General features: G+C 52.1%; 8 protein-coding genes across 8 annotated transcripts; 3 read left to right on the top strand and 5 right to left on the bottom strand.

The window, feature by feature from the left end:
- Positions 1-806: 806 nt before the first annotated feature.
- Positions 807-2,539, top strand: COCMIDRAFT_93772 (uncharacterized protein; the record flags this gene model as incomplete). The annotated part of the gene is made up of 4 exons (XM_007689252.1): positions 807-937; positions 1,005-1,276; positions 1,336-2,214; positions 2,271-2,539. 4 exons carry the CDS (start codon positions 807-809, stop codon positions 2,537-2,539), a joined length of 1,551 nt encoding a protein of 516 aa, XP_007687442.1.
- Positions 2,540-2,924: 385 nt separating this feature from the next.
- Positions 2,925-4,128, top strand: COCMIDRAFT_93899 (uncharacterized protein; the record flags this gene model as incomplete). The annotated part of the gene is made up of 3 exons (XM_007689251.1): positions 2,925-3,029; positions 3,089-3,775; positions 3,838-4,128. The coding sequence occupies 3 exons, from the start codon at positions 2,925-2,927 to the stop codon at positions 4,126-4,128; spliced, it is 1,083 nt and encodes a 360-aa protein (XP_007687441.1).
- Positions 4,129-5,959: 1,831 nt separating this feature from the next.
- COCMIDRAFT_93870 (uncharacterized protein) lies at positions 5,960-6,589 on the top strand (the record flags this gene model as incomplete). The annotated part of the gene is made up of 2 exons (XM_007689250.1): positions 5,960-6,126; positions 6,295-6,589. Coding segments are annotated over 2 exons (462 nt in total), but the record flags the coding sequence as incomplete, so codon positions are not given.
- A 463-nt stretch (positions 6,590-7,052) lies between these two features.
- On the bottom strand, positions 7,053-9,384 carry COCMIDRAFT_93766 (uncharacterized protein; the record flags this gene model as incomplete). The annotated part of the gene is made up of 4 exons (XM_007689249.1): positions 7,053-7,412; positions 7,465-9,065; positions 9,133-9,254; positions 9,320-9,384. The coding sequence occupies 4 exons, from the start codon at positions 9,382-9,384 to the stop codon at positions 7,053-7,055; spliced, it is 2,148 nt and encodes a 715-aa protein (XP_007687439.1).
- Positions 9,385-9,932: 548 nt separating this feature from the next.
- Positions 9,933-12,847, bottom strand: COCMIDRAFT_25864 (uncharacterized protein; the record flags this gene model as incomplete). The annotated part of the gene is made up of 6 exons (XM_007689211.1): positions 9,933-9,950; positions 10,004-11,779; positions 11,830-12,485; positions 12,551-12,608; positions 12,726-12,741; positions 12,840-12,847. 6 exons carry the CDS (start codon positions 12,845-12,847, stop codon positions 9,933-9,935), a joined length of 2,532 nt encoding a protein of 843 aa, XP_007687401.1.
- Positions 12,848-14,703: 1,856 nt separating this feature from the next.
- On the bottom strand, positions 14,704-15,986 carry COCMIDRAFT_36293 (uncharacterized protein; the record flags this gene model as incomplete). Its single annotated transcript, XM_007689220.1, has 2 exons — positions 14,704-15,513; positions 15,579-15,986. 2 exons carry the CDS (start codon positions 15,984-15,986, stop codon positions 14,704-14,706), a joined length of 1,218 nt encoding a protein of 405 aa, XP_007687410.1.
- A 955-nt stretch (positions 15,987-16,941) lies between these two features.
- On the bottom strand, positions 16,942-18,724 carry COCMIDRAFT_93916 (uncharacterized protein; the record flags this gene model as incomplete). Its single annotated transcript, XM_007689248.1, has 4 exons — positions 16,942-16,983; positions 17,037-18,288; positions 18,344-18,494; positions 18,562-18,724. 4 exons carry the CDS (start codon positions 18,722-18,724, stop codon positions 16,942-16,944), a joined length of 1,608 nt encoding a protein of 535 aa, XP_007687438.1.
- Positions 18,725-19,512: 788 nt separating this feature from the next.
- Positions 19,513-21,251, bottom strand: COCMIDRAFT_93850 (uncharacterized protein; the record flags this gene model as incomplete). The annotated part of the gene is made up of 3 exons (XM_007689247.1): positions 19,513-19,713; positions 19,832-21,020; positions 21,172-21,251. The coding sequence occupies 3 exons, from the start codon at positions 21,249-21,251 to the stop codon at positions 19,513-19,515; spliced, it is 1,470 nt and encodes a 489-aa protein (XP_007687437.1).
- Between the last annotated feature and the right edge of the window lie 149 nt (positions 21,252-21,400).

Below are 21,400 nucleotides of genomic sequence, written 5' to 3'. Positions count from 1 at the left end.
ACAGAGGATAGCGACGAGTCTATTAAATAATATCTTATTCTACTTAATAATAAAAATAGTGGTAGTGTTGCGTAATACTATTACGAAGGTGAGGTACTAGGATTTTGTGGGGCGCACACTGGGGTGGGGCGCACACTGGTGATACACGTTAGCCCTTATCCATGGAACACATTGTGACAACCTGTCAAGCCGTCTCTTATCGTCCGACCCATGTCGAAGCGCTAGTCATCCAGCTGGAATAAGGGAAGGCTTTTCCACACAGACTGTACGCCCAACCTTGGCTGATCGGTCCAGCGCATGGAACTTCCGCTTCTCCACTGGCTCCTCAGTCCCCAGAACCAAGGCTCGGTGGCGCTGCGGGGTACGTACGAACGGATAGCAGTATCGGGAGGCGAGCGGACGAAGAGATTTACTGTGTGAACGGGTAGAGAATACAAGCTTCCGTTCAGATTCCGACATTGCTACCCGGTGACAAACTGGAACGGGGGTTCTTGACAGCGGTTGACCTAGACCTCCCCCCGTCGATCGTAGTTAGTCCTGGGGGAGGATTCGCGTATTGGTCAAGTGGGCCGATTGGCGTTACTGTTCGCCTGGAAAGGGTTTAGTCTCCCCCAGCTATGGCTCTTGGCACTCGCCCGGCCCGACAGGGGACGCGCTGACAGGACGGTGAGATAGGGCAGGGCCCCGGTAGTGCTAGAATCAAACTATAAAGCGCAATTGCGGCATTGCAACCTGCCATGGGCCGCGGCAGGTAAGGATTTTGTCTTTCTTTCTTGCTTTCTTCGACAACCCTCTCTGCCTTCACCATGGCTCATTCTCAGGCCGAATATGTGCCTGAAAAGTACGAGGCAGGCCAGTACTCGCCCAGCCAGCATGAAGAGCTCAAGTCCGAACTTCCGCATCAAGTGGCTGCTCATGGCCATGCTACCACAGACGCGTAGGTGCCCAATCGCTGTATCCAAGTTGCGCGTTCTTTTTGTTCTGTTTGCTAATGAGTAATATAGCTATGGGGAGCCCGTGATCCAATTTGACAAGAAGGCTGAAGCGCGACTGAAACTGAAAATTGATCTGTACATCATTCCCACAGTCGCCCTCCTCTACCTTTTCTGCTTCATCGACCGAGCAAACATTGGAAATGCACGTCTGGCCGGCCTGGAAAAGGACCTCCATCTCAAGGGACATGATTACAACTCTGTCTTGTCCGTCTTCTACATCAGCTACATCATTTTCGAAATTCCGTCAAACATGGCTTGCAAATGGATGGGTCCCGGCTGGTGTACGTATTACCTCTACAAATAAGCATTGGGCACAAAGTACTAACAACTCCAATTATAGTTATTCCCATCATCTCGCTTTGCTTTGGCGCAGTCTCGATAGCAACGGCTTTTGTCGACACTAGAGCCCAAGTATCAGGCGTCCGATTTGTGCTTGGGATGTTTGAAGCTGGAATGCTGCCAGGCATCGCGTACTATCTATCGAGATGGTACCGCCGCTCTGAGCTTGCATTCAGGCTGTCCCTTTACATCGTCATGGCTCCCCTTGCCGGCGCGTTCGGCGGTCTTCTCGCGTCAGCCATCTTAACCCTGGATTCGTTTGGATCTCTAAAACGGTGGCGAATGATCTTCGCCATCGAGGGAATCGTTACCTGTGGACTTGCAATCATTTCCTTTTTCACGCTTACGGACCGACCCGAAACTGCGCGCTGGCTGACACCGGAAGAGAAGGAGTTGGCAATTGCTCGTGTCAAGTCTGAGCGTTTGGGTCAAAAAGAGGTGCTTGACAAGGTGGATAAGAAGAAGTTTACGCGCGGAATCTTTAATCCTGTCGTGTTGACCACAGCCTTCATCTTCCTACTCGACAACATCACGGTGCAAGGTTTGGCTTTCTTTGCGCCCACCATTGTCCGCACAATCTATCCGAAGAAGACAGTTGTCTCGCAACAGCTTCACACAGTCCCGCCGTACATTGTGGGAGCATTCTTCACGGTTCTCCTGCCATTCCTCAGCGGGCGATTCGACAGGCGTATGATCTTCTTCATCATTGGAGCGCCTTTCATGATGGTGGGCTATATCATGTTCTTGGCAAGCAAAGACGGCCAAGTACGCTACGGAGCTACCTTCTTGATCGCTTCAGGAGCATTTTCTTTTGGCGCGCTGTGCAATGCGCAAGCTTCAGCCAACGTTGTGTCTGACACAGCAAGGGCGTCTGCCATTGGTGAGTTGCTCGAATAATGGATTAAACACAGAATCACTACTAACATGTATTCCCAGGTACTGTGGTTATGCTTGGTAACATTGGCGGGCTGATTTCGACATGGAGTTTCCTGCCGACCGATGCGCCAAACTATCCCATTGGCAACGGGCTTAATCTAGCCACTAGCAGCATGATTCTAATTTCGAGTATCGTGCTTCTGTTCTGGATGAAGCAGAGCAACAATAAGCGGAAGACTGTGGACGCTGAAGCAGAATTGGCAGGCAAATCCCAAGAGGAAATTGAGGACCTAGATTGGAGACATCCATCTTTCCGATGGAAGGCTTAAGCGTGTCACGAATTTGCTCAGGGTACTTTGTGCACAAGACAGGATATGATGACTCGATGAACTTGCGTAGTAGTGCAATTGCAATACGAAAAAGGAAAGAGAGTAAATGTGCACCCGTCGTGGCCGTGAAGTCGGTACATATGTGGTTCCTGATGACCGAACCAAGTCTGCGACTGATAAGCGTTCCCCGCACAGTGGAGAACCCCTGCAAGCCGCGTCGACCTCGGTTCGATCGTCACTTGTCGTGCCTGGCTGAGTCGCATGTCGACATGAGAAAATAAGTTGATCGCCCCGTCCAGTTCCAAGCTCTGTATTGTGTCTTTTTGATTGCTGCTACTTGAATCATCTTCTTTCTTTTGCATCTTTAGTTCACAAGCTAGAGAACATGCCTTCGGCCATTGTGATTAAGCAGGTTCCAGGCAAGCCAGGACAGGTCTACTACCCGCTGGAAAAGATCACCGTGCCTGAGCCCACGCCCAAGGAAAATGAGGTAATGACTCTCTGCCCGCACATTCGCCGACCACTCCAGCTAACTGTCTCTCACCTCAGGCCGTCATAACCCTCACAGCAGCGGCCCTCAACCACCGTGACCTCTTTATCCGCCAACACCTCTACCCCGGCACAACCTTCGGCGTGCCTCTTCTCGCAGACGGCGTCGGCATCGTAACAAGCACAGGCTCTTCGGCGACGGCCAAGCCATGGCTCAACAAGCGCGTCCTACTGAACCCCGGTACAGGCTGGAAAGACAGCCTCGAAGGGCCAGAGCACCCAAAGGGGTACGCCATCATGGGCGGGACCAAGTCCAATCCCGTGGGCACACTCCAGGATGTGTGCATGCTTGACGCAGGGGAACTAGAAGAATGCCCCGAGCACCTGAATGACGAAGAGGCTGCTGCGCTCCCCCTCACAGGCCTGACCGCATGGCGCGCATTCCAGGTCAAGAGCGGCAATGCCGTTGCCGGCAGAAACATCTTGGTCACGGGCATTGGCGGCGGTGTCGCCCTCATGGTGCTGTCTTTTGCTGTCGCCCGTGGATGCAACGTCTACGTCACCAGCGGGAACCAAGATAAGATCGACAAGGCTGTCAAGTTGGGCGCCAAGGGCGGTGTTATTTACAAGGAGAAAGATTGGGACAAGAAGCTACAGGCTATCCTGCCAAAGGACAGGCCGTACCTTGATGCTATTGTCGATGGCGCTGGAGGCGATGTCATCAAGGTCGGAAGCAAGCTTCTCAAGGTCCGTTGCCATATATTCTGCAAATTTACTTTCTTTCCACAAACTGACGAATTTATTTCTAGGCTGGCGGTGTTATCTCCGTCTACGGCATGACAGTCTCGCCCAAGATGGACTTCCTCATGTCCGCCGTGCTGCGCAACATTGAAGTCCGCGGCTCTACCATGGGCTCGCGCAAGGAGTTCGCAGAAATGGTCCAATTTGTGCGCGACACAAAGATGAAGCCGGTTGTAAGTCGCAGTGTGCACGGATTGGATGTCGAGAAGATCGACACGCTCTTTGACGATATGAAGAACGCCAGCCAGTTTGGAAAGTTGGTTGTTACTCTTGGGAACGGGAAAGCAAGTAAGTTGTGAGGGGTATAGTAGAATCGAGAGAGTGAATCCTTGTCCCTAGCCGTACCAGTGTTGTCCAACAGGAGGGCTAGCAGGATGGTTTCATGCTAAGCAGATCTATTTTAAGTTGTGGCTCTGGCTCTGTTTTCTTTTTCGAAGCCATGACAACCGCCATCACATCCTCCGCATCCCCCCCATATGCGTCAAAGTTCATTTGGAATACACCCACTATTCCCTCACACTTTGCACGGGAGATGTCACATGCACTTACCCCGCCATGTAGCGCGGAACAAATGAAAATAACCCGGTAGGGCCGTACATATGACAGTTTGGTACAGCCAACTTTGACGCATGCTTAGACCACAATGACAGATTCACATATCTCTGCACCGACTGCGACAAGGCCATGGCTTCTCCTAGTTTCATGGCATGATGCAAAGTAAGGTTGGACAGTGAACCGTGGGAAAAGTACATCTCACAGGAACAAGATGCGACTCTGGGAAACAGCATGTGGTACTTTTCCATCTACATGCGAAACGGAAAAGAAGTGGATCAGCAAACACCCGTGTTTCTCCACACGCTTCCCGAGGAGGATGGATCCCCACATCTGCAGATACCACCCGGCATTGCCGATAGGCGATTGTGGAACCATTAGATCCAGAGACAGCTGTCAATCTGTAAGCCAAACCAGCAGTGTACAGTACACATCCGCATCTATTTAAGTACACACACGGATTCTAAACTCACCAGGAAACATACCTGCCAAGACCAAAGCCGATAATTTAAAGCCTTGTTCTCCTGCCGACGCAGGGACAGCAAACTATCAACACGATGACGGAATCCCGATCCAACCCACATCTCTCAACAGATGAAGCACGAGCAAAACATGCAACGCACGTTTTCATGCCCCCAAAACAAGGGTAGCAACGGGGGGACCCAAAGAACCGATTCTAGCCCTCTCCTCGGAGCGAATTGCACATGCTCTCTCTCTCTCTCTCTCTTTTCAAAAACAACGTAATATCCCCAGTTGACCACTTTTGTTTCGAGTCAAGTCTTTTTTCTTCGCCAGCCAGTAGGTAGCACGCTTCAAGTCATCACTCGTCCTTGTCCACACGGCTACACGCAGGACATCCCTTGACCCATTGATACACGCGCGCTCTTGGAGGAATTCGGGTGGTTTTGCATGTGTGTTGTTATCGTCACTACCAACGTGTGTATATGAGCGTATGCAAAGTAGTCAGCCATGAAGTTCAACCTAGCAGCAAGCGTAAAGCACGTCACACGAGTCCTCAACCCCGATCTCGAAATCCCAGACAGCAGCGGCGGTAAAAGTAGTACTGCTCCTCCGCCCGGTGCTACTCGAACATCTTCCTCTTCATCCTCTTCGCCAGCCCCATCCTCCGCTTCCTCATCCCCACCAGCAGCAGCAGCAGTAGCAGCACCGCCGTCCGTCCCATCCTCCCACAATGGAACCAAACACTCCTCAAGGCGCTCCTCGCTCTCCGTCCGCAGATTAAGTAGAAAATCCGCTTCAGCCCGCACACAACAAGCGCCTCCACCACAACCACAACCACCATCCACATCGACTCTCGAAGCTAAAACCGCTTTCCCCGCCACCTTCTCAAGAGACTACTCTGCAACCGCAACCCAAGACCCAACCCTGCGATCCTACCCGCCCCCCGTATCTTCTACACGCCGCACCCGCGCTAGCACAACAACCATAACGCCAGGGAAAAGTACGTACCGCAGTAAACTGGATCCCGCCGCCACCATCGAGACCACCACCAACACTACCACTACAGCACCATATTTCGAGCTCCCGAGCCTCACATCTCCCTCGCGTACCTCTGGTGTACCTCCAGCAGCATCTATAGCACAAGCCGGAACAGCAACCTGTCTCTGCGGCGCAGTACACCTCGCTTTCCCCATCACAACACCAGGTCTCGTAGCCTCATTCGTATGCTACTGCAGTGACTGCAGAAAAGGCGGAGTGGAAGCCAGTATTGTCGTTAAAGATGAGTACGTTTATTTGTCCTCCCTTTCCCCTCCCCCCCCCCCCCCCCCCTTTTTTTTTTCTTGGTTTCCCTTCTCCAAAGCATTCCGCTTGAAAAGAGAAGAAGAAGAAAAAAAAGAAAAAAGAAAAATAATAAAAAGTTACCGCTAAAGTGCTAACGCGCCAAAATTCAGATACTTGAAACATGTACGTGGTACATCGAATCTTTCGTCCTTTTCCCAACCCGTTTCTACGCCTTCAAGTCATGGCTCGACGACTTTCTTCTGCCATACTTGCGGCTCCAATATGTATAGGGTTGGTGCCGCGTTCCCTGGTTGCGCCATTGTGCGCATGGGCGCCGTGGATGATGCAAGGCTTGTTGAGGGCAGGTTGCGGCCGACAAGGGAGCTGTGTGTGAAAGAGAGGGTGAGTTGGGTGGGTGGGCTCAAGGGGGACGAGGTGAAGAGGAGGGTCGGGTTGTTTTCGTGATTATCTTTTTTTTTCTCTTCGACTTCTTTAGGTATGAACAAGGTTTCTTCTCTGGTTTTGATTTGCGAGTGCATGAAGAGTTGGGGTTTAGCGATTTTTTTCTTATACGAGGCTATCTGAATTATGGTGTCATGGCAATCTTCTGAATGAGGGGAGTATGGATGGGGATTTCAATTGCGTCACTGGTGTTCAGATGAGTTAACGGCGATATGTCAGATCCTTTAACGGCAGATGGGGGGAATATGGAGTCACTGCCAGCTTAGCCAGCGATTCTTATATTGCATTGTTGAATTTATTACATATGTACCAATTGTCTACTTGGTATCTCCAATGTTACTAACGTCAATTCATTCCATCCCATTCCATGCCATCTCGTAAGATTGAACAAAAGCGCCATGCTCATGCAAAGAAGAATTCAAAAATCAGGGAAAAGAGGAGAGAAAGCTATAAAGGCCGTCGTGTCTCACGATGCGGTATTGGCTTGCATCCATTGATCAACATCATCAGCAACATCCATGTCTGCATCTGCGCCACCAATCGGCTGGCCGTCGTCTTCTTCGTCCTTGATATCCGCTTCACCAACGGTAGCAGAAGAATCGTCATCGTCTTCAGCCCTGACATGAGCTGTACCTACAGTTGTGGTAGAAGGTTCAAGACCACCAAAAGCGTCATTGGGAACCCATGCAAGATCCAACTTGCCCACGTCAGGAATCTGAAGCGATTGGTCGAGGAACATCTCAGCCTGGTAGCGCTCCTTGAATGTAAGGATAAGAGCATCGTGTTGCTCTGGATGGTGCTCGATAGATGTGCAATCGGGAATGTTCTATACATCTTATCAGCAGAAGAAAACACATTACACAGACATGTTCACTTACCAGAAGGTACTGCCTCAAGGCTTCATCTCTCGGAGTGTCAGCCTCAATGCCAGAAACAGCAAGTCGTCTGGGCCTATTGTCAAGCCTCTTGACGGCACTACGACCCGGGAATGCAGAAGCAACAAAACCAGACCCGCGACCATGATAGGCGCCTCTATAGGGTGTGAAGCCTCTGCCACGAGGAGGGAAGGGAGCAAAGCCGCGACCTCGATAGCCCCCACGGAATCCGCCATAGCCACGGCCACGTCCGGAAGAGTCGCTAGGGTCGTGTTGGTCAAAGAGCTCGGCAGCTTCGGCTTGAAGAGTCTCCAATGTCTGCGAAAATTCGTCAGCTTTATCACCCGATAACTCTGCGAGCTGTCGTCTAATTTCCTGCATCTCTTCATTCTTCTCTTTTAGCTGCCGCTCAATCTCCGCGGCTCTAGCATCGGCTTCCTCCTCCTTGCGACGACGTTCTTCAAAAGCCTTCTGTGCTTCTGCCTGTCTAATCGCAATGGCCTCAAGGTCAAGTTTCCCTTCTTCTGGATGCTCCTCCGGTCGATACCAATAGACTTTGACGAACCGGTTCTCAAAGATGGCTTTCGGGCTACTGTACGCTCGACTTGCAGCAGAATGATCGCTGAACTTGATGATTGCCAGTCGTTTGTCGGCGTGAATGTCTACTTCGTCGATACTGCCAAACTCCGAAAAGTAATTTCGTACACTATCTTCATTGAGGTTCTCTGGCGGGATTTGTTCAACCACCAGCATAGTGTTTGACGGATCGCGTGACGGGCCGGATTGGGAGAATGGCGCGCGTGGTTTACCGCCCTTAATGGTGCGACGTCGAGTCTGTGACAATGCGCGGTCGCCCGTACCTCGATGAGGCTGTACAGCAAGATACGACTGTTCTGGGTCATACTCAGGGATTTCGTTGGCTGGAACAGCAACAGCAGCGTCGCTATGTTCAAAGGGGCAAAGGGTTCCCATGGCGCAAAATCCCTTTTCATAATAGTTCGTACATAAGCCCTTGGAGCCCTTATGACTAGACCTATTACCTTGGGTATCTGAGGAGAAGGGTGGCATGCCAGGAAGATTTGCGCCAAAAGCTGCAGCCATTGCAAAGAAAGCCATAGGATCTGACGGATCAAACGGAAGAGGTCCTGGCGGGGGCGCTGGAAGGTTTGCAAAGTTTGGCATGCGACTCAAATCATACGAGGCGTTGTGTTGAGTATCCCTAGCCCTTGCGTTTCTGCCGCCCCTACGCGCCGTCTGCTTTGATGGCCTGTTACCACCGCTCCCGCTGCGATTGTAGTGCGGGTCCTGGCCCTCCCAGAACTGGTTATTGTCCTCTTCCAACACCTTGCGTTTCCTTGATTGACCCGATCCATCCTGCTGCATCCCCTGCGCGGCCGACCGGTCGAGTTGGCGATATGGTGTGGGCGGAAATCTAGTCGCGGCTGGACCTCTCGGTGCATTGAATGGCGCGTTTGAATGATGAGGTTCATATTCGAGATTCGTACTGCCTACTATGGACTGTATAGGCGCAGAAGGTGGAGCGTTTGGAAGATAACTCTTGTCGTTCAGCGCTGCGATCACGTCACTTACGAACGGTTCAGTATCTGTTCCTTGTTAGTCGCTAATTTCCTGCACGGCCAGCATGTGTGACATTGTCTGACTGCTGCTTACTATCTTTCCCGAGGAAATCTTCCAATGATTCGATACAGCTGCGCCTAACGTTTGCTTCAGTTTCGTCAACGGCAACAAGCGCAGCAACGTAGTCGGCAAGAACCCCAGCCTCGGCGTCCGAGCTGTTCTCATTATTAGCATTCCGAATCCAGAACTTTCGTGACAGCAACAATCGGCTCTGACTTACATGGTCTCAAGCTTCGGTAGCAGCCAGCTTTTGAAAGCGGCCTGGTCCTTTTCCTGGAGCAGCATCATGACTCTGGCTCCAAGACTCCCGCTCTCCTCCGGATTACGCGATTCGGAAGATAGGAATAACTAAACTTTTGCTGCGAGTTGAAGGTGGATTCCGCGGCACGGGAGTTAAGCCAAGCGCAAGTAATTCGCGTTGTTCTTAGCGCGACCAAAGGTCATAGCTTCGCTGACCCGTGAGCACGTGACTAGACTTGCCCCTCCACATTCACTGCTCATACCAGCAACATCACTTTCACTGCTCACACACAAGAATATTAGAGCAATGGCGAACAAGTTTTGTGCAACATAGTTTGATTTTCTCCAACTACACGACACCAAGAACAGGTAAGGAAATAATGGGTCATCATCCGTATCTTTCGTGCAAACCCGCAAAAACCTGACCGTTATGGGCGAACCGCCCGGACCGACATTTACTAACTCTAACTGCTCTTAAAATAGAGGGGAGTCGTTTGCGTCATACATAGACCAGCGGCCACGAGCTTGCCCATGACTGAGGGATGACCCAGGGTTGCGAGGAAAGGAAATCTAGTGCTTTTGACAGTTTCCATTTACAGCTTGTCGTAGTACTGCGAAATTTGTTAGCATATGCTTGTATGGTGAGATCTAGATAGGGACTTACGTTGGAGACGTCAGGCACCTCAACCTTGATACCCTTGCGCTTACGCATGTCGGCAACAATCTTACCAACCATGGTGGTGGCGTCAAGTGGTGATCCACCCTGGAGAAGCTGCCAGTGGTCGAAGACTTGTTGAGGGAAGGCCTGTCCACCGGTGGCGGCACGGAGATCGGCGGTGAAACCGAAAGACTCGTTGACGGGGAGGTATGCCTTGACGTTGAACAGAGGAGTACCAACACGCTGGTTCTCCTCGAAAACGTGACCTCTCCTTCGGGTAAGGACACCGTAGATACCACCCATGGCTTGCTCGGGAACCTGGATTTCGACGAGGTAGACGGGCTCGAGCAGAGAAGGCTCGGCAAGGAGAGTGGCGGCGTAAAGGACACGACGTGCGGTAGGGATGATCTGACCACCACCACGGTGAATGGCATCAGCGTGGAGAGTGACATCCTGGATGTTGAAGCGGATGGAACGCATGGGCTCCTCAGCAATGGGACCTTCCTTAGTGGCCCACTGGAAACCAGAGACGACAGAGTCCTTGATTTCGCTCAGGTACTGGACAGCCTTGGTCTGGTCAATGAGCAAGTTGGCACCAGTGGTGTCAGGACCGAAGCACCAAATCTTACGGGCATCGGTGACGTCCCAGCCGTACTCGTCAGCCAGGATACGGGCACGAGTCTTGATATCGTCACGAGGAGCGATCTTGCCAGTCTCAATGGCCCTGGAAACCTCCTCGTCCAAAGGCTGAGCAGTGAGGTAGAGACGGTTGTGCTTGTTGGGCGACTTGGACAGAGCAGTGATGCTGGAAGTTGCGTTGACAGTCTCACGGTACTGGACGACGGGGTCGGAAATGCGGAGAGGGACACCAGCGTGGTCCTCCTCGAGATCCTTCAAGCAAATCTCCAAGTGAAGCTCACCGGCACCAGCAACAACGTGCTCACCGGATGGCGAGATGTAGGTCAGAACGCAAGGATCCGACTTGGACAGACGCTTGAGACCTTCGACCAGCTTGGGGAGATCCTGAGCGTTCTTGACCTCGACGGAACGCTGAACGACGGGGGAGACGGAGAACTTCATAACCTTGAGGTTGTGGGCAGTCTCGTTGGTGGTAAGAGTACCAGACTTGAGCAAGAACTGGTCAACACCGACAAGACCGAGAATGTTACCGGCAGGGACATCCTCAATGGGCTCGACGAAACGGCCCATCATGAGAATGGTACGCTGGATAGCCTTGATGAAAAGGTCGTCCTTCTTGCCAGGGGTGTAGTTAGGACCCTGGATGCGGACCTTGAGACCAGACTTGACGGTACCAGAGAAGACACGACCGAAAGCGTAGAAACGACCCTTATCGGAAGTGGGCACCATCTTGGAAACGTACAGCATGAGAGGACCCTTGGGGTCACAGTCACGGATACCAATGGCGTTGACATCGTCGTGGGGACCCTCGTACAGAGTCTCCATACGGTACCTCTGGGCAGTGACGGGAGAAGGAAGGTGGAGAACCATCATCTCGAGGAGAGCGTCAGCGGCGGGAAGGAACTTCCTCATGACGACCTTGAGGAGAGCCTTGCCCTCGAGATCCTTCTCATCGGAGGTGAGCTTGATCTCAAGCTTCTCGAGGAGAGTTGGGATCTCATCCTTCTTGAAGTTCATGACAGCGTTGAAGATGCGGAAAATGGGGTCCAGAATGAAGGTGTTGAACGAACGCTCGAGAGTCTGGCCCTCGTGAGTTCCAACCTTGGTCCACTTCTTGGTCTTGGGGTTGAAGTAGTTGTCGCCCTGGTACTAGTTAGCAGCTTGCAATCCTGTCTCGAAAATCATGCACTTACCCAGAGACGGTCCATCATCTTGTTCTTGTCAACACCAAACTTCTTCGCGTACCTAGCAGCGAACTGGCGGATAGTGAAAGCCCAGCCGTGGAGACCGGAACCGAAGGCGATGGTACCCTTCTCGGGGTAGACCTGGACATCACCGAGAGTCTTGTCGAAGTAGGTGGCAATGACGACGTTGACGGACTCGATGACACGAGAGAAGTTCTGGTACAGATCCTCCTTGGAGAGCTGGAGCTCGAGAAGAGCGCGATCAACCTTGTTGATGATGACAACGGGCTTGATACGCTCACCAAGAGCCTGGCGCAGGACGGTCTCGGTCTGGACGCAGACACCCTCAATGGTGTCGACGACGACGAGAGCACCATCGGTGACACGGAGAGCGGCAGTGACCTCGGACGAGAAGTCAACGTGACCGGGCGAGTCGATCAAGTTGATCAAGAAGTCGTTCTTCTCAGTCTTGACGGGGATGTCCTTGAGGTCCTCTTCGTCGTTGAGCTGGGCGTACAGGGAGATGGCAGTCGACTTGATGGTGACACCACGCTCCTGCTCGTCGGCACGAGTATCAGTGAAACGAGCCTCACCAGCCTTGGCAGCTGAGATAATACCAGCACGCTGGACGAGCGAGTCGGTGAGGGTGGACTTTCCGTGATCGACTGTGGTGGGGTACGTCAGCCATGCGTCTTGCCACGCATTGCGGGGTTCTATTGTGGGCGCTTACCGTGAGCAATAACGGACATGTTCCTAATGTTCTTAGGGTCGTCCATGAGACCACGGATCTAGAGGCATTGTCAGTATGCAATTCCTCTGGTTGATGTGTTTGTCGTCGTCGTCGTCGCTGGCGCCAATTGTGGCGCGATGCGGGGTGCTGCTATGTGTGCGAGCGCGCTACGTACCTCCTCGACCGTGAAGCTGTCATGTTGTTAGCCATGGTTCCCTGATTGCCAAACGAGACAAGGACAGAGGCTCCTGATGTCTCGAAATGAGCGAGAAAAAAAGTGGCGACTTACTTGACCATTTTGGCGGTGTTTTTACTGTCTTCTTTTACGAAAATTCAGTAGTGGGGGAGCAACGAATACCCCGCTTTGAACGCGCGGGCTCGATGGATGGAGTGGGAGTTGAGCTGAAGTCTCTGGCGCAGCAGTCGACCAGAGTCAGACAGACGAGAGGGTGATTGTAAGCCGTAGAGGCGGGCAGACGTCTGAGTGAGGAGAGTTCTGCTGCGAGGGGGAGCGAAGGTTTTTAGTAGGGCTAGTGGTGGGGTCGGTCGCGCTTTCCTCGCTAATGCACGGCCCATGCTGGTGGCGCGAGGTAACCTGCAATGCCCAAAGCAGTTTGTCTGCAGCGCCCTTTGCCCATTGCACACTGCCCGCCCCCCTCTTCTGCTCACAACAGCCCATCGCTGCCTCGTGCTGTCCCATGGACGGGCATTGGATAAATGACTCGACTGCAATTGCTGTCTGCCCATACTGGCTATCGTCATCCACTCCGTCTGGGGTTGCCGCACTGCAGCCCAATGCATGTCATTGGATAGTGCTGCGACACAGGTGGAGACTGATCGTACTTGAATATCGTCACTGGCCCCTTCAGCCACTGGGTATTCTACATCTGGTCTCGCAGCGCCCAGATGCCTGACTTCATATTTCCTAATTGTCCATTATAAGCCATCGCAACGCCCTCGCGCCCGCGCGTCTCTACGTGACTCTACCTTCTCTTACGCCATCACTACCGCAATTGTTTTTGGGTAGTCTCTAATGCACCGGCGCGGTACCCAAAAGCGACTTTGCGCAGCACCAACGCGAACACCTGTTGCCGTGGAACTGCATGCACCCAAGCCGTCTGGGCGCTCTAGGCATACTCTACGCCCTTGCCACTCTTTCATGACTGGATTTCCTTCCAGAGTTGTGGCCGTGTCCGTACTCAGCGCCAATTTACTCATGAGCGCTTAGAAATTAGATCGTCACAGGCACCTGAGACGTTGGAGCGATATTAGAGCCCATCGGGCTTATGTCCGCTATGTCCGGTGAAAATTCCAAGAATGTCTCGAGACACGTGAGGAAAGGAAATTAACACAGAGACTGATATTGCACATGTACATAATTTGTGGATTTGCATCGTTTCCTGTAACGCTCATTAATCTAAACTGACAATCGATGCGTATTGCTTGGGAGCTTGTGGCTGTTGAGCGTCGCACCTAAGAGAGACTCGAGCTTAGTGCTGAAGTATACTCAGATGCCATTGCTAACTACAAACAACGTCACCAAGGACAGCTCTCATCTGTGCATATTGCTTCACATACGCTTCCTCTACTCAGGAGAAGTGGACAACCATAGCCATGGAGGCGAACGTCTAGGTTGTAGAGATGAACCATCAGAACCATACCCCCTCCTTCATCCTTGCCCTATGCGCTGACTGTTTCAACCGCCACCACTATCATGCTGCCTTCATCAGCTGCGTCGGTTTTCGGCTCCAGATCTAATCTATTGATGGTCACATTTTCCTGTGGACTCTTTCGTCTTGAGACGACCCTTACTGTATTCCTTTGATTACGCGCAGTGTATAGCTCCATGTCTTACTCTTGCTTGTGTGCGGGGCCGTACTCGTCTCTCTCCTCTGCGCCTGGGTTTTAAGCATGAGCCATCCAATGGGCAAGTGGAATTTGCCATTGTCAAGGAAATCACTGTCCGAATTTCCTCATTTTGACAAGGCCTGCCCTAGTGGTCTAAAATAGACTCACTCCCTCGCTGAACTCCCGATACAACAAAGACACCACGCCAGCTTTTCAATTCGCCGGGAGAATCTTGTCTATCAATGCTTAGTTTCTCTTTACCATATCAAGTAGAATGACATAAAGCCATGTAGGATGTTAAGTGCTTATTCTCGACGCACTCGTCCAACTCTTATCCTGTCTCTTTCCCTGTCATCGGGCCTAGTGTCATTGGACACCTCCACCTCGTACTCCTCTTCTTCGACCTTGTGAAATTTTTCCACTTCAGCGCGCTCGTCATGGGCTCTAGCAGCATCTAGCATAAACCTGACTGTGCCATTCTGACCACGGATTCCTATAGCCGATTTGGGCGCGTGCTCAGTGCCAGGCGACAACGTGACAGGAGTTGCTGGTGTCAATGGGCTTGCAGGGCCAATACCATTTCGAGATTTTGTACCATTGCCCGTAACCCCGGTTTCTGATGCCGCCTCAGACGCATATTGGGAGTAGCGGGGAATATTTGCAGCCGACGCTTCCTGGTTCAATCCAATACGAATATTGAGAAAGTGCTCGAGCGTGTAATTGGGCCCAACGGATGTCGCGGCACGATGGTGGGTGTAAAGGTCCAAGAGATCAAGCAGCGTTTCCATGACCTCTGCCCGGCTAGTTGCCCATATACTGTATTTCACAGGCCCTGCATCAACAAACTTTGTAGCGTCCTTTCCGTGCAGTCTCGCTGCCAACTCTAAACACGCGATGGCCAGGGTGGGCGTGGATTGCTTCAGCGGCGCAAACGTCCTGTACAAATCGATGCTCAGGTTCCAAGTTGTCTTCGCCTCGGCGTTGGCGTCAAATCTTAGGGCTCGAGCAAGTTTGACCATGACTTTTTGAGGATATCGGTTGCGGAAGTCAAAACCGGCGCTTTCGAGCATGAGCCGTTCGAGACCGATGATGAGTTTGGAATGACTGTCGAAGCGCTGGATACAATGTCAGCCCCAGGATTACTGTAAATGTACGGGTACGGGTTGGGAGGCGGACGGACAGGATCATCGCTACTCAGCGTTTCCCCGGGCGCAACTTTGAGGTTCCAATGAGCACACAGGATTTCCCTGCTCTTCTTCAACGTGTCCTCAATTTTGCATGCTGTGAACAGTGCCGCCGCGGCCGCATCGGCCCAGTTGTATTCATTGTCTGCATGTAGCAACCTGAACTTGTGATAATAGATGACGGCTGTGTTGAATGTGCGAATAGGTAGTTGCAGCGCTCGCCGTACTTGATCGATCCATGCGACGCCTTGGAGACGCACAGCGTCTTCTTTGGCGTCGCTCATGTTGATATCTGAGAGACATTTCTGCATGCGCGATTGTAGAATGTACGGCTTCGCAATCTCGATGTATGACGGGTGTGGGCCGACGCGGTCGCGGTCAGAGGTAGAGGCGCCCGGCGCCATGGTGCGATGTTATGTGCAGGGCCGTCGTGCGGTACTGAAGGAGAGAGAGTGTGTAAGCGTAGGCGTGATGCAGCACGGTAACAGCTTGGTCGGCAACTCGACACACGGGCCTTTGGCATGTGTTGCTCGGCGCGAGTCTGCCCGAGTTCCCGGAGCTTATTCTGAACAGAGCGTGAAGAGCAAGCAGAGGCTCAAGAGTGGCCCGGAAGTTGCATGTCGGGAACGATTCAAAGTCTATCGGATTGTGGAGCGATCGATGAGCTCAATGTTACCAGAGTCGTTGGCCATAGCTTTGCTCAAATAGTACGAATGGTGGACAGCAGTACATCATCACTCTTATATATAAGTGCGAGATACTAACTCTGCGCCTATACTGTTGCATACCTAGTATTATATATGAAAAGATTTGCCCACGTTGCTTTATCTTTTTTTCTCTAAGTTTCTGCTGGTTCTATACAGCGTGTAAAGAGTGGGGTAAAGAGATTACATTCTATTTGTGTGGCGTGCTGAGCTAGGTTTGAGATATCGATGACATCAAGTAAGCCCTCACCGTCTGAAACAATAAGATCTGGCCCAGACCCCTGGCATGGTTCATCTTTCTTACGTATGCATACACTCTATATGCACGACATCGCATTGCGCAATACAGGGTACCTAAAGGAGTATAAGGGATGAGACAAATGGTAAGATTTCTAATCTTTCCTTCTGCTCCAATTGCATTATCCACTGTCCTATGTAGACCCATCCTCCCCGGTATTAATTCATCTCAGCTTGCACTGTACTCATCAAGCCAAAACAGGCCGTGATCATTATAATTAAAAAAAAAGCGAGGACAGAGGCGCGTTGGCCTCCGCCTTGGGAGAATTAAAATTAAGGTCTTCACCTCCAACCATACGCATGGAAATGCAGGCAAGACTCACTAAAAGTGCGCATCACATGGCTGGGCTCGAAGCATCTATGCCGTTACTCGGTCCTTGAATGTAAGAAGACAGTCATCCTGCATAATATTAGCTAGAGTCCACAGCAGGCGAAACGACAAATAAGACATACCATGGGGAAAATGGTGGCAAAAACCTTGATGACCTCGCTCTGGTCAGTGACCTTATGGTCCCAGTCAAGCAACATGCTCGCCTTGCCAATCATCAACATGAGGTTGGCTTGCGCATATGTCTGTCCCAGGCAGTAGTGAGGGCCTGTGCCAAAGACGAGCCAGTTCTTGGTTTGCTGATCGGCGTCGCCAGTGATCCATCGTTCAGGCTCGAACGACTCGGGATTAGGGTAGGCTTCGGGGTCGTGGAGGGCCATGTAGGTGGTAGGGATGACCATGGAGCCTTTGGGCACAGTGTACTCTGGAGTCACGGGGAAATCCTTCTTAGCAAGGTAGGGAACCATGATGACGGGGGGACGGTAGCGGAGGGTCTCCTTGACAATGGCGCGAGTCCATTGGAGCTTTTCAATGGCGTCAAGAGAAAGCGAGGCGTGGACATCGCCGTTCCTGGCCTTGATGTTCTCTTCACGGATCTTGTCAAGGTACTCGGGTCGGTCGGCCATGATCTGGAACAGCCATGTAGCGGCAGACGAGGTAGCGTCTTGCGAGGCGAAGAGGAACGTGAAGATGGTCATGGAGATTTCAATGTCGCTGAACCAGCGGATCACGGTAGCGGGCTTCTCGGAGTCATCGACCTTTTCACCTGCCTCGACTCTCTTGCGGTACTTTTCGGACTGAATCATGTTGTCGACCCAAAAGTCAAGAATGCACTCCTTCTTGCCTCCGGCAGCCATGCGGACCTTGCTCTTTGCGGCACACTTGGAGAACTCGTCGAGAACCATGTCGGCGCATTTCTTGCCGTACCAGGTCTTGGTGAAGGGAATGATGATTGGGAAGTTGACGAGTTCAAGCGCGGCGGTAATCAGATAGTAGTCGTCGGCAATCTTCTTGACCGCCTCGTTGGAGCAGTAGTGGCCAACAAAGGTGCGGCAGCTAAGGGCCGTGATCATCAGGCGGAATTCCTGCATCCAGGGCACGTGCTTGCCCTTGTTCTCAACCTGAGAAAGATGGACGAATTGCTTGAAGTACCTGTTGTAGATGTCCTCTTGGCCGGGAAGGTACTGTTCAAGCGCCTGGCGAGTGAAGAGACTGTTGAGGCCCTTGCGGTAGTCAACGTGGGCGCGGCCATCCAGGAAAACCCAGTTTTCGGGGCGCAAGAGCTTGTAGGCGACATCGACGACGCAAGGCTTGACAAAAGTTGGCGAATTGAAGATCTTGCGGGCCATGTCGCGGGTCGAGGCAATGACGACGAACCTGGGAGGGCAATTAGGACAGGCAAAGTTGCGGGGTGGTTTGCGGGGCGGTGTACTTGTGGAATACCGAGACGCAGCTCAGCGGGCCCGACGACCATTTTTCATGATACTTGTTGAAGTCTGGGTTGACCGACTCAAGGAAGGGGCCGATGAAGGGAATCTTCCACGAAGGGCCAACAATGGAGCCCTTGTTCCAAATGTACTTGACTGCGCGCGGGTTAGCAGGCGGTGTCGGGCGCGCACATATGGCGAAGTGCAGTGGTGCTATGCATACACTGGTCGTATGCGACAGCAGTCACAATTAGCGTCAAGGCCAGCTTCCAGACGGTGAAGCCATTCAGGACGGACGAAAGGAGGCCAGTGGTGTCGAAATCCTGCAGGACTTGGGCGGCTTTGGCGTCTGCCGTAGGCGAGACGAAGCTCACGTTGGCGGCCATTGTAGCAGTGGTGAGGAGGGGGGTCGGGGGGTCAGGTCAGGTCGCGCCAGGCAGGGCAGGACGAGGTGAATCGGGAGGGAAAGCCCAGGAAAGCGAGAAGTCGAGGACGTCAAGAAATTCCCGTTGGCGTCGGATCGAGCCAGGGCCGCAAAGAGGGTCTTTGAATGTTTAATTGCATGACTTGGCGCCGCCCCCCCGGCAACTCGCCGCCACACTAAACGCCAGGCGCTTTCTGTGCCGGACGGGGCCGTAGACTCGGATCTACTTGGTGTGTAGCGCCATGGGGCCCTCGGCGAAGCTTCTCCGTCGCATGCATGAAGCGCCAGGCATGTACTTGTATACGCCGATTGCGCCGTATACACAATGCATGGTGGAGTAGCGAAAGTACAGTCAGACCAGAGCCGACCACTGACGGGTGGGGGCCAGGGCACTCGGCTTGTTGTTGCCCTTGGGCCTTGCACCTGCTCTAGTACGACGACTATACTACGTAAGTAAATGGCTGCATTCTCCAGGCACCCAGCCAATCGGCTGGCTCGTCCGCCCCGGCGTCCGCACGCGCCCCCAAAACCATATCAAATGTTAATTAGCTATTACAAAGCCTATCCTACCAATGAGTAACGCATGGACGTCGGTCGTATTGCACACAGCACACAGCACACAGCACACTGCACACAGCACACAGCACACAGCACACTGCACACTGCACACAGCACACTGCACACTGCACACAGCACACTGCACACTGCACACAGCACACTGCACACTGCACACATGCGTCCATCCGCTCCTCACGTCTTGTTTACCACAGGCCAAAAGCTGCCTTCCCGGACCGGCTCCGTGGCAACCTTCTGGAAGAAAGACGTCATGCCCCATCGCTCCAAGAGCATCTCTTCCATCTCGTCTTCCGACACTCCAGCTTGGCCAAACACATTCCGCATCACAAAAAAGTCCCCTGCCCAGTCGAGGTAGTCGTCCTGCTTGCTTTTTTTCTCCTAAAAGTAATATTAGCTTGGATCCCAACACCCTCAACACCCTCGGCCATGCTCATGGCTGGCTGTGCTCATGCACGACATGTGTAGCTAACTCGAAACGCAGGCCTGCACTTACATACTCCCACTGTTCTTTCGTCAGCCCAAACACACCGGTAATGTCCCTCGGAAACACCCATTTCCTTGCATCGTAATGCGTGACTTTGACCACAGTGTCTTTTTGGTCGTACATGGCTCTGTACACCATATTCCGGATGCACTGCAAAAAGTTGATATACCAACGGTTGCATTCTACCACTACATCATGCCGGTCATTCTGCGCCGCGATGCCATCCGCACCTGGCAGTTCGCTCATGATGACGAATTCAATCTCTATCTTGCCCGTGGGGCGAAGGTCCAGGTAGTGCGTGAGCTGCTCTAGATGAAGCCAGGTCATGCGCAGGAAGCGCTGCTCGTACGCGTATTCATCAAGTAAACATGCCCTCGCTGGAACATCCTTGAGGAAATGCTCAAACTTGACCCGGATCTGCAGACGACGTATGTGCTCTGTTGCAAAGAATGGTGTCATATTCCCAAGCATCGGAGAGTAATCCCAAGGAATCTCTTCATCCCACTTCTGCCTCTTATGGGCGCAAGTGTGCCGGCCTAGAAAATTGGTAAGACCATTCTCAACGTTGCAGACGGAGAAAGTATTGCGCGAGTAATACATCTTTTGCGTCTCATGCGACACCAACCGGCCAACGTATCTGTAGTCCAGAAAATGACTGCTAGGAAGCACCATGTCGCTAGGAGGCTTGTGTGTGTGCATCTCTTTGACTCGGCCATCTTGGAGAATGGTGTAGTGGCTACCTAATCCCGCCTCTTCTTGGTCCTCGTCGATATCCAAGCGGGAGACGCGCTTAACAAGCTCTGGGTCTACTTGCAGTTCATCACCCCAGTTGACCGACGACTTACGTGCTATTGGTGCGCTGTTGCCGGGTTCACCGGATGCTGACCTCGTGACGGAAAGTTTTTCAAGCATGTCGGGTTCCGAGTTACATTCCATCTCGACTTCGGCGGGATAGACGTAGGGTTTGTTGTATGGACGGAAATGATAGTAGGGTCCAACTGGAATCGGACGGTCGGCGTCTACACAGAGATATTCGTACACAATCTCACGTACTTCGACAGGAAGCCTCGCATACATCATGTTTGCCAGCTGAAGACAGTCGGTCCGAGCATAGTAAATGATGGTTTTTAGATAGTCGGCCTTGAGGCCTTTCGCTTCTTCTTCAGCTTCAGCAAGTTCACGCTTCAGCCTCGCAACTCTGTTTGTGCGTTAGTTACACATGTTTAGTAAGTGTATATAGATAGACTCAAGAAAATATGTGCTACGGTCGATTATACATTTATCATTGTTTTAGATGTTCCTTTTTTGGGATTGATACCAGTGAACTTGGGTCAGTTGGGCCAACTCACTCATCGTGCTTTTTTTGAGACTGCGCCTGCAGGTAACGCAAAGGCTTTTGCAGTTGCGCAAGGTCGCTTGAGACGCCCATTATGTGCAATCAAATGCGAAAGCACTTGCATGCAACAAAGTCCATGAATATATAGCAGTATGTACTGAGTATGTGATAGAAGCGAACCGAAGCGAGAGACGCAACTGCGACCCCACATACTACTAGCGCGCATGAGCTCATTGGCCTGC

The sequence above is a fragment of the Bipolaris oryzae genome, assembly GCF_000523455.1.
Source record: "Bipolaris oryzae ATCC 44560 unplaced genomic scaffold scaffold_54, whole genome shotgun sequence".
Classification (NCBI taxonomy): domain Eukaryota; kingdom Fungi; phylum Ascomycota; class Dothideomycetes; order Pleosporales; family Pleosporaceae; genus Bipolaris; species Bipolaris oryzae.
The sequence above is the reverse complement of the archived record's forward strand: the minus strand, read 5'-3'. Positions and strand labels throughout refer to the sequence as shown.